General features: G+C 40.6%; 1 protein-coding gene across 1 annotated transcript in view; it reads left to right on the forward strand.

Annotated features, from left to right (window-relative positions):
* The window catches only part of AUTS2 (activator of transcription and developmental regulator AUTS2), a 27,135-nt gene extending 21,032 nt beyond the window's left edge, over positions 1-6,103 (forward strand). The window contains exon 13 of the mRNA XM_029087440.1: positions 3,223-6,103. Coding sequence (XP_028943273.1) covers positions 3,223-4,462 — 1,240 coding nt within the window. The 3' untranslated portion in view covers positions 4,463-6,103. The remainder of the gene's footprint in view (positions 1-3,222) is intronic.
* Positions 6,104-11,616: the final 5,513 nt, after the last annotated feature.

Here is an 11,616-nt window from a genome sequence, read left to right on the forward strand (position 1 = left end):
TTGCAAGCTGCTTTGGCATTGCCTGAACTCCATATCATAGCCCAGAACATATTTATTTTCAATAATTTGAGAGCTTAAAAGTAAGCGTCATTCATATTTCATACTCCTGCACAATTACAGCTGCCAGTTCAGTACAAGAATGTTGTTGCTGGTCTAGTGTGGCTGTGCCTCCATCTGTGTGGTTTTGAAGAGTTCTACTTTGCAGCATGCTCACATTGGTGTTTGTATGAGAAGATGCTGGAGACATGCTCCCTATGTAGATCATGTTTCGAGTAGTTGTGTAGCTTCTTCTTTTATCTTCAGTGGCACCCAGCGGGGTGAGGACACTGCTGCTGCTTTCTAGTTGAGGTCCCAGTCTCTGTTTCCTATTTTAAGCTCATTTGCCCAAACAGGAAGAACTGGGAATCATGCCCAGAGGTATGATTTCATCTCAGAATCATTCTGTCATCAAGAGTCTAACTTTATCAGTCCTGAAATGGGCCATCTAGCCAGAGACTTCACAAGGAGTGAAACCACCACAGGCATTCATCTAGATTTCTTCTGTTTTCAGTGGAAAGGTACCTCAGAGGTACCTCTTAGCTTGTAAGATCAGTGTTAAGCGTAGGGTGCAGTGAATCACTGGTCGCTCTTCTGGGATAAGCCGTATGGCCAGTGTACCACAGCTCCCTTCCAGCTAGGCTGAGGTAAGGTGAATCCCTCAAGATAGCTTAGATAGCTTAAATCCCTCAAGATAGTTAGGCAACCACAACCTGGGAACCTTTCCCAGGTGCAGAGCTGGCTGAGGAGTTACACTGCGATGTCCTGATAAGGTGCCCACTTTCTCTGGGAACATCATTTGCAGTTGTGGAGGTGTTTTTGTTTGTTTGTTTGAAGGACTCCCATTACTCCAGCCTAGCATTAGGAAAAAAGCAGTAAAAATTAGCTATTATGAAAAAAATAGGATTTGTTCCTTCTCAGTGGTATTTTGTTTAAAAGATGTCATTGAGCAATTCCATTCTAATGACGACATCTAAGTGTGTGTAATCCTGGAGCATTAAAAAAAAGGCAAACCAAGAATCTATTGATCTCTTTATCAGCATGAATGAGGCAAAGTACTCTGCATAAGATACTCAGTATCTTCAGTGTGTGATACAGCCTCAAAACATACCTTACTTTGTAATAACTTCATTTGAGAACATGATCTTAAGTTGCCTTGTGGAGACAGAGGCTTAGAGCTATTCCCATATTATTAACCTAAGAAGCCCTTGACAGATCTGAGGATAAAAAATTATTCCCTGTCTGACCACTGAACTACGTGTAGTTCATTGAGGTGAGCGATCTAATCAATAACTTCTTGAGATAATACCATCCCTGTCATTGAATGGGATGAAGTTGGCAAAGGAATATGTTATTTTGTTGCACATATATTTTTTTCTTTAGTTACAGAAAATGCCTGTTATTTTCTCTAAATTTTACGCATAATTTAAAATTCATCACTTACATAGAAGGTTGATTAAATATCAGTAAAAGGACTCAACAAGCTCTCCTAGTGAAATAAAACAATTAAGGATGCCCTCTGAACTAGTCCCATAAGCAAAATTAATAAAAGACTAGATATTGCAGAGTCCACAGAGCCAGTGCTTTCCCAGCAGAGAGTTGAGTCTTCATGTTGAGAAGCCTTCATTGGAGTGCCTTGACTTGGTCTCACTGCCTCCAAATCTGGAAGATGTTAAATCAAATGCCTCAACTTTTAGTGGAAAGCAAGAGGAGGGAAATGAGAGCCAGGGCACAATTTCCAGACTGTTTAGGGCACAGTCAATCAAAACAGAACCTGATACCAAGGAGTTAATTGGTAGTCAGTGCAGATTAGGCAGTTCTGGTATCAAATGCTCCAACTTAAAAATGTTTTATAACAGTTAGATTCTGGACTCTCGGAGGTGTCTCAGACATGGCCCATAAAATGACAGTTTCAACAGTTCAGTCTAGACACAGCAAAAGATGCACCTGCTGAAGTTATAGTAATGAGATTTTCCTTTTCAAAGGTTTTTTTTTTCTGCAGTTGCTGCAGTTTCACCATCTAAAAGCACCTATCGGTAGAAATCTTACACAGTTTAGCTCAGCAAAAAAGTAGGTCGCAGAAATTGTGTAGGTGAAGGAGCAAGTGTCCACTTCAGAGTCACCCTCCGAGTTGCCCTTCCGGCAGCCAGTATTGCTCATCTTGTCCAGAGTGAGTTTTAACCTTCTGTCCTCACCTGAGCATCTTCACATTCCACTTTGCTGTGCAGAGACTGCAGCACCCAAAGAGAAACCATGTCAACGGGAGCTGGTTGGGACTTGAGAGTCCAACTGACTGCTTATCCCTCACGTTTGCCTTTAACAGCACCTTGTCTTTCACTCCACATGGAACACAATTTCCATGCTCGGCAAACAGCACGTGTCCAACGCCGAATATCTGGAGCTGTCTTTATGGAAGGACTCCAACTCAGAGATCAATTCAAATTAGTGAGAGGTTAAAATCATTAGAACTGAGGAGCTGGATTTACCTTATGAATTTGATTCATTTTAAATAGGAAAGTTTTTTTCACTTAATGTTGCCCATAACAACTCCTGGTCAACACTGCTTCCAGAAAACAGTTGGTACAGGATCCATTCACATACTGGGGTTTTTGTGCACTGCCAGGCAATAATTCTCTAATCTTTCGTGGAACATAAATAGATTTGAAAGATGGAATGACATATGTCTAGAAATTTTTTTTTAAAGTCCGTTGAACAAAATGTCATCTGTTTTCCCAAGTGTATTCTTAATAGAACAAGCAGGTAAAATATTATTAACCATGTAATTTGGATTTAGCCACCTCACATTTTTTGGATTAAATTAGTATGTTTTTATATTTCTTTCTCTGCTTTGCAAACAATTAAGCTGTTTTCGTGGCAATACGGCTACTAGAGCTAGATTCCCTCAGGAGCTTCCTATGGACTTCAGTGGTTGAAATCTCAATCAGAACATTCACAAAGCAGTTTCAGGGATCTTCTTCTCCTGGGTCAAGACAATAGAATAGGCCTAGTTTAGAGATGGGATGTTCTCCTGGTGTTTTGGGTGTGCAAAAGGAACAGTGCATTTAATGGTGCATGTTACTACTAGCTTTCTGCAAAGCAACGAGTCTAAAGTCAGCCATCCTAGACGCTTTGTTTTATTTGCAGAGTTTCTCATGCCTTCATTTTTTACACTTGTCTTTCTTCTAGGGAGAGCATTGAGAAAAGACACTCCAGCCATCCTTCGCCAGCACCTATCCATCCAGTGAACTCACTCGGACATAATCGCAGCTCAAATGAGCAGATCAGGAGCCATCTGAATCCCGAGGTTCGAGAAAAAGAGAAACCCAAAGAACGAGAGAGGGATCACTCTGAATCTCGGAAGGAAATTAATGTTGAAGAGCACAAGGTGAAGGACAACTATATTTCGGAGAAAGAAGGCCTGAGCCATGAAAGCCGAGTGGTGGAAGAGTCTAAACAAATGTCCAGGGTTCCTTCACCCTATGCTAGGCCCCCCGTTGTGGAGAGCACCAGGCCCAATAGTACTTCAAACCGTGAGACGGAGAGGAAGAATGAGCCGGGCTACGATAATCCGAAGAAAAGCAATGAAGTGAAAGTGAAGGAGGAGCGAAAGGAAGACCATGATGTTCAACCTGAGGGACCTCAGACTCATAGGTCATCTGATCAGCCACCACCTATATCTACATCTAATGTCCATCCAAGTCCTTTAGTGTCTATGCCCATGACCGTAGGTGTGACTGGTATACATCACATGAACAGCATCAGTGGCCTGGACAGGACTCGCATGATGACGCCTTTTATGGGAATCAGCCCAATTCCTGGTGGAGAACGTTTCCCGTATCCTTCTTTCCACTGGGATCCAATGAGAGATCCCTTAAGAGATCCTTACAGAGAGCTAGATATTCATCGGAGAGACCCCCTGGGCAGAGACTTTTTGCTAAGAAATGACCCCCTTCATCGTCTTTCTACGCCAAGATTATATGAAGCAGACAGGTCATTCAGGGATCGGGAACCTCACGACTACAACCACCACCACCATCACCACCACCCTCTCTCTGTTGACCCTCGACGTGAGCATGAGAGGGGCAACCACTTGGATGATAGGGAGCGGTTGCACATGCTCAGAGAGGACTATGAACACGCACGCCTGCACTCAGTTCACCCTGCCGCCTTGGATGGGCACCTGCCTCACCCAAGCCTAATCACTCCAGGACTTCCCAGCATGCACTACCCCAGGGTCAGTCCCCCGACGGGACACCAAAATGGCATCCTCAATAAAACTCCCCCCACAGCAGCTCTCAGTGCCCCTCCACCTCTTATTTCGACTCTGGGACCTCGGCCTGGGTCTCCCAGAAGGACTACTCCTCTGTCAACAGAGATGAGAGAGAGGCCTCCTTCTCACACCCTCAAGGACATTGAAGCTCGATAAGCAGAGGGAGACTAAATAAAAACCAGAGAAAGAGGGACAGAACATTGTAAATGAACATAATATAAAGACCTTCTTACTAGTCATTGATACAGACTGGGGATGTGACCCACTGTACAATATGTATAGACCTGAGTGCAAAGATTTTGAAATGGGGTTTTTTTGTATATTATATGTTGAAATTTTCCAGATCTTTTAGCCAAGTCCATATGTTCCTCGTGTCTCCTACTCTTTATTTTATTTCTAGTTTAAAAATTTCAAAATTGGAACTGAAGAACAAGACATGAATCTGAATGATTTGACTAGAAACAGACCACCACCAATGTCAACCGTACAAAGCTCTTTCAGACCAGAAGTGAAGACAATTGTAGATATTTATGTAAAAAGATTGCTTCATGGATTAATGGTTCATATATGCAAAAAGGGTAAGATGAAAGCTTTACTTTGTACAAATGTAAATAGATAAAATTAAGTAACATAATACATTAATACTTCTTAAACTGTGCTATTTGCAAACTTAATATTGATCAACACAGACTGCTTATGCTGTGTTACATATATTGTTATAGACAGCTAAACCCCTTCAACTATGCAATGAATTTTAAGGCTTTTCACAAAAGCCTTTATAACTCAAAGGAGCCTTTTCAACACACAACATAATTAAAGTCATATTTTCCCTGAACGAACTCATCTGTAATAGAAACCTACTTCTCTTGCTCATTTTGATGAAGAAACAGCCCATTAGAAGTGTAACTTTCTGTCTGAACCCCTGCATCGAGGCGCTGCTGTGGCTGTAGCTGATGGATTCCTTAGGGCGCGTCAGGATTAGCGATCTGTAATCACTGATAGTCATGACAGATTGGTTTTCACTCACATTAATCTGGGTTAAACAGAGTAATAACCTAATGCTGGATATTTTCCAGAATTTTCAGCACTTAACATGTCAAATTTCTTTTTGGAAGAACATCTGCTTATAGCCGTTCATGTCTGGTTTTATTGCCAGTGTGTCATTTTTTTCTTTGTACACACACTTCTTTTTTTTTTGTTAAGTGATTTTTAGCTACATTCAGACAAATCCTACAAGAAAGCTAATACTTTTCTAAATGATCAATATGTTTTCACTGTGGATCAGTAGTTTAATTAATGAACTCAGATACAGATTTCCTAATGCAATTTACTGTATTTCAGTTGGTAATAAAGTCTGTGAATAGTTAACAGGTCAGCCTTGTTGTTCCCTCATCATAGAAGATGGAAATAACATGAAGAACGTGGTCCTTTTTAAAAATATGCATCAATCTTCTGAGATCTGTCTTTTCATAACACACTTTTTTATAATGCGTTAAGTTTCTTGTCTAAATATTTGGAGAGAATATGACTTTATCAGCGAGAATTCAATATCTTGTCTACTGGACTGTAAAATATATGTATGAAATAAAATTAGTTCCATTGGTCTTCTAGTGTATTAAAGTGCTATCTGAAGTTGTTACCCTGTTTTGGCAAAAAAAAAAAAAAAAAAGAAAAAAAAAGGAGAAAAAAGTGAACTACAGACAGTTGTTTCTAATGATCAGAGATCTATTTTAGTAGTCAACTGAAGGTTTAGTTGTGAGCTTCAGATTTTGTGAACTCCAGATGTTGTGCAGTGGTTTTTTGTTTTGGGTTTTTTTTTTTTAAGAACAAAAGGAAAAAATACAAAAAAAACCCCAACCCTGAAGAATATGTACACTGGAACCGTAGTGGTAGCTTTCAGTATTGTAAAGAGATTGTTATATACAAACCTTTTTGCTGTTTATCCTGTATGTAATAAAGTCCTTTCTAGATCCTATGTGAAAAGAAAAGTGAAGCGGCTCTCAATCTTCAGCATGTTTCCTCATCAGCGAAGACTTGTGTAATGTAAATTGTGCCATGTTATTAAAAAAATGTGAACTAAACTGCTAGGTGCTTCTTTGTGTGGAGTACCCCATCGCTGCTATGGGGAAGAAATACTTTTTCCCCCAGGAGTGGGTTTTGTTCAGAAGAAATAGCTATTAAAAATGTTAAGGAAACGACAAGCTTTTAAAAGCCATTTTACTAAAATTATTATAATAACCAGGAAAAAAGGAACAAAAAGGAGACCAGATCCTTGGCTTGTCCAGATTCTTTAAAATAGAGTAACACCCTACTTAAATTAGCTTTTAATTAACTGACCACTTTGTCTTTCAAGATACTCCCGTACTTGCACGTGGCTGTGTGGAAGCCCTTTTGTGAATTTGTGCAGTTCCACAGAGGCATTTTCCCAGTTTTCATCAGCTAAAGATGTGGCTGTCGGTTACTACGAACAATTTGTGCATAAATACGTTCAATTTCTTGCAAACTGTTCAGTTCTTCATAGTACAGTTTTCATGGTGTCCTTTTTGGGGGAGAAAAAAGCCAAAACCAAGATCCTCCTCATGATACATGATTTGCAGGACGTTTTTTTGACAGGTTTGTTGCAAACACTTAAACCTTTATCCAAGTTACTTTGACAGAGGTAACTTGTGACACTGAAATTTGCTTTCTTGAGCAAGACTTAGGGAATATTTCTTCTCCCTCGATAATTGCCAGTTGTTCTGGTAAGCAATTAAACGTACACAGCCGTATAGTCAAGTTTGGTTTTGTTTCTCTCTTCAGCCCTGTCACATTTCTGCCTGAATTCTACTCTTACTCCCATGTAAATCTGATGAAAGTGAAGTTTCCCTGAATTTCAACCATGTAACTAAATAAAGACAATAGCTCTATGTCTTTTTTAAAATCCCATTTTGTATAAACTGCACAGAATATACAATAGTAGCATTTTTTTTTCTGCAAGGAACCCATATCTCAGTCTTCTGGATGTGCTTCATTAAAAAACTTTCCCAAGTTTCTGAAGGAAATCCATTAGAGATGGCTGTAGAAGGATGAGAACTGTCAGAGTGAGCTTGTACAGATGCAGCGTGAGGAGCCCCATGAGAGAGGGTCTGGTGAGAGCCTCATCTTCAGGCTCATCTCAGAGCACTGGAACAGGAGCCCAGACAGCTTCGTCAGTGTCTTCAGTTGGAAGAAATGTGGTATCTGGTTGTCCAGACTCTGATCCCTGTCCTCCCAGGTGCTGAGCATACTCCTGCTGATGGCCCTTAATTCCCAATGAAGGCAGTGAATCCTCACTCCCAGAAAGCACTGAGGCATTTCGCTGCCTTTGAATTCAGTACAATTTAAGTGAAAATATATATATATATATATATGCCTTTGAAGATCAGGTGTCAGGTCTTCTTACAAGAGTGCTGATGCTCAGAGGAGTATGTCTGAGAGGTTTGGTAAGAGATGAAACAAGATTTTTAATGGTTGTAAACTTTTTCAAATTTATTCATTGCTTTTCCAGAGTTTGATACAGGGATGTTCACTTGCAGGTATAAACAATTTAATCTTTTTAGAAGGGCTTTCCATTCAAGACGTTTGTCTTAAATCTTCTAATTTTTAATCACTAGTGTTTAAGAAATGAAGTTTGTTTAAATGCCATGCCAGATACCACCTGTAGGAATGAAATCAGAAGGGTGTTACTCTGCAGGGTGTGAGAGATTTGGATCATAGAAAACCCTGAGCTACTAGACTTAAAACACCCAGGACCTTTGCTTTATGCTTTAGGGATCCCATCTTCCCACACTCCAACTTTTCTACTTATATCCAAATTTCCTACTTAGCAGCTTGCTATCACCAGTTGAGATGCCAACTAAAGCAGTGTACAGGAAGTGATTCTTTGAAAGCACTCAAACCATTTGTTTCCTGATACGATGTTTATTTTATGCAGCACCTGGTCCCTTCTTTTTTAACCTTCCATATTGTCCTCTTTGCCTTTCCTTACTGAATATGTAGCTCTAACCTGATTTTCTGCTATCCATTCCTTGCCGATACTCTCTTCGCTTTTGGCCAGTCTTGTTCTCTTTCATGGCTTATGATAGTTAAATTATTGTAGACACCAATGAACACTGCAGACAGTTGTTTTTTTTTTTTTCCAGGAGCCACAGACACTGTAAATTTTTGTTCCTTTTTACCTTTACCTGTATGAGCTCATGAAAAATGCGTAGTCCGTGCTGGACTGGCAGAGAGGTAAATGGAGGCTGGGGAGGATTTTACTGAAAGTATTTTAATTTGCTGCAGCTGTGCCTTGTTAAGTAAATATTTAGCATGATTCTTGATAATTTGAACTCTTTAACTACTGCTTCACACGTGCAGGTGACCTCTGCTGAAAGCCACCTGGGGCATTGGAACAAGGTAACAGACCATTGGTTATATTCCATTTACAGAGGAGCTACTTGGCTTACTGCTTTTGTTTCTGGCAAGGAAGAAGAGCGAGCTGTGGTTCCAGCAGTAACCAAAGACTCACATGATACGGGGTTTTATTATTCCCATGGTGATGCAGTTAAGTTTCATCTGGATAAACAACTTGCTGCTTTGGATTCCAGCTGCCATCTTTGGAGGCATACTCATCCATAGCTTCAGAAGGTGATCTGGAGCAGGATCCCATCTTAACTGGTCTGAATTGCATTTTGAAGGTGACTCGTCCTTGACTCCAGATGGAGAGTAGCCTCTAACTTAGCTGGTTGAGAGAAGCACATGCAAATGAGTGGTGGTACTACCTCCTTCCTTGTTGATTTTACAGTCACATCAGATGATCTTTCCTTTGCACTGTAAAGTACCATAGTCATTCTTTGCGTGAAGCTCTTTGGGACACAATCCATCTCTTACTATGTGATTGCACCGTTCTTGGTGCCCTGACTGGGGCAAGTGAGCATTCCTCAGTGCTGCTAGAATACAAAAAAACCTTTGGTAGTACTAGATACCAGAGTGGAAACTGAAGGCCTCAGTGGATCAGCCATGGTAACCACCTATAAAAGCTCCAGATTTTTGCTAGCCAAGAAACAAAGCTGCAGGTGAGGGCAGACTCTTCTCCCTGTGCCCTGTCTCCGTCCTGAGTGGCTTAGACTGCTTGTGGCCATGGGCAAGGTGGAAGTTCCCAGCTGGCAATGCCTCCAAGTGCTTGTGGTGGAGTTGGCAGTTTCCAGCATGGTCCCTGCCCACCAGCTGTGTGTTCAGGGGGGTGTGTGGGGGCTTTCTTCTTCTGCAGGTATCTTGTGACTAAAATAGTTTAGCACAAAGATATCTTCTGGTCATAAAGAATATGCCCCTCCTCATTCGTGTACTATTTGCCTATAGAAACACGTATTTATAGACATCACAATGCACACACAATGTCAGGCACAGTGTCACAGGCATAAAGCTCTATATAGCAAAGCACAGAGTATGAAATGGTGATGGCACCCTACAGTCACCTGTGTCCTGCTTGCTGCTGAGGCCTTTCTTGTAGATTGTGATCAAGGAATTTGGTGTTCCCCTGCTGTTCTGGTAATACAAACTTCATTATACTATTATTATCCCCATTTTATAAATGGGAAAAGTGCATCTGGGAACACAAAACTCAGAGTCACCAGTGCAATAACAGCCACCTACTGCCTGAGTCATCCCAGGAGTCACCGAGGAGAGCTAGGCTGCTGCCTTAGTCACCATGACACCAAAAAACCCTGTATCAGGTAAATTGTGGAGTCAGCAGTGGTAAGAGATTAATTTCTGGATTGCTGTTTTGCCTTTAGAAAGCATTTTTAACCCTAACCCATGTTAACAACTTCCTGGGGCGCTAGATTTGCTAAAAATTACCTCCATGAAAGAATGGGTTTATTTATTGCTAATTCAATACCTCAAATATTGACCCAGGTTGATAAGGCCTGTGGTTGTTCTGGTTATTGAGGGCAGTTCTGTATTTTACCACCTAGTGTGGCTTGTTTGTCATGACTGCTCAGGATTGAAACTCGCTCAGAGCGTAGCATGTTTATTGGTTGGATTTATAGTATGTTTCTCTACTGAAAAGCTTGCATTTAGCCCTAGGAACCTAGCCATCTATTTCCAATCATCTTTGTTTCAAGATAAGAAAATAATTAAGCAAGAACTTAATTAATTGATTAAATACTTAACCTACCAAATCTACAATATTACTGTATGTTGATGAAATGCATCTTCTGCTTTGCATCTTCAAAGCCCTTAACTAGTTTCTGTTGAATCGGTGGTGGTTTGGTTTGTTTTCTTCGATGTAGCAGAGATTACATTAGCATCAAAAACTCTGAAACTAGATTTTTTTGGGTTTTTTTCTTCCTTTTAAAGACAAATAAAAATGCAAGTATAAACTTCCTGGGATTTTCAGTGGTCCCTATTTTTGAACAGCCTCTCTGTATTTGGGGCAAACACGATGCATTTGGAGTTCATTTGATTTAAAACAAACAAAACCCAAAAAACCCACCCTGCCTCTAAAACAACCACCAGCTACTTGTCCTCCAAAAGGAAAGTTTTGTCTCAGTTAATACTAGAACGGCCAAGCAGAGCTGAATTTATTTTAGCCCGTTAGAAGAGGCTGTCGTTCTTCAGAGGTACCACAAGAGGGTAGTTAAAGAGAGACTGAAATATGTGTAAGCTGACGGGATGGCTGTGCTGTTTCATGCAAGGTGAATGTAGCTGTAAATTATTTTTACGAGAGTCTGATCTGTGAGGAGCTCTCCTGTCCCCCTGCAATAAATGACAGAAATCTCAACGGTGCTGTGTGGCAGGCAGTGATCAGGTTGAGTAAGGAGTGACCTTGCTTTATTGCATTTAATAGGAGGGGACTAGAAGTGGTCCATAACCCAGAGCATTCAGCTAGATAAAGGCAATGGTATTTTGGAGAGTTAGTCTTACATTGGATGGTGCTACAATCTAACAACAAAGGACATTGCTTATGTTAAGGGAATAAAAGATGCTTCTCTGTAGCAAGCAGTATGTACTACATGAGTTAGTGTGTCAGCTCCTCAAAGCCTCAGCCTTTAGTGAAGACGTTAGTCTAGTTTTTCCCATTATCTGGCTTTTGAAAGGATTTGACAAGAACTAAACAAGAAAATTGTTTCATTTGGAGGTGGGGAAAAAAATAATGCCAAATTTTCTAAGGACATAAATTAAAATGGTTTATTTAAAATCATCAGAGCTGTCTGCTTCACACCAGCAGAATACTTGGCCCTGGTTTTTTTTCCTTTTCTACCCTCGTCACCTTTGCCACGCCAGCAGAGAGCTAACATTTCCCTGATGCT

The sequence above is a fragment of the Antrostomus carolinensis genome, unplaced genomic scaffold, assembly GCF_000700745.2.
Source record: "Antrostomus carolinensis isolate BGI_N321 unplaced genomic scaffold, ASM70074v2 scaffold18401, whole genome shotgun sequence".
In the NCBI taxonomy this organism is placed as follows: domain Eukaryota; kingdom Metazoa; phylum Chordata; class Aves; order Caprimulgiformes; family Caprimulgidae; genus Antrostomus; species Antrostomus carolinensis.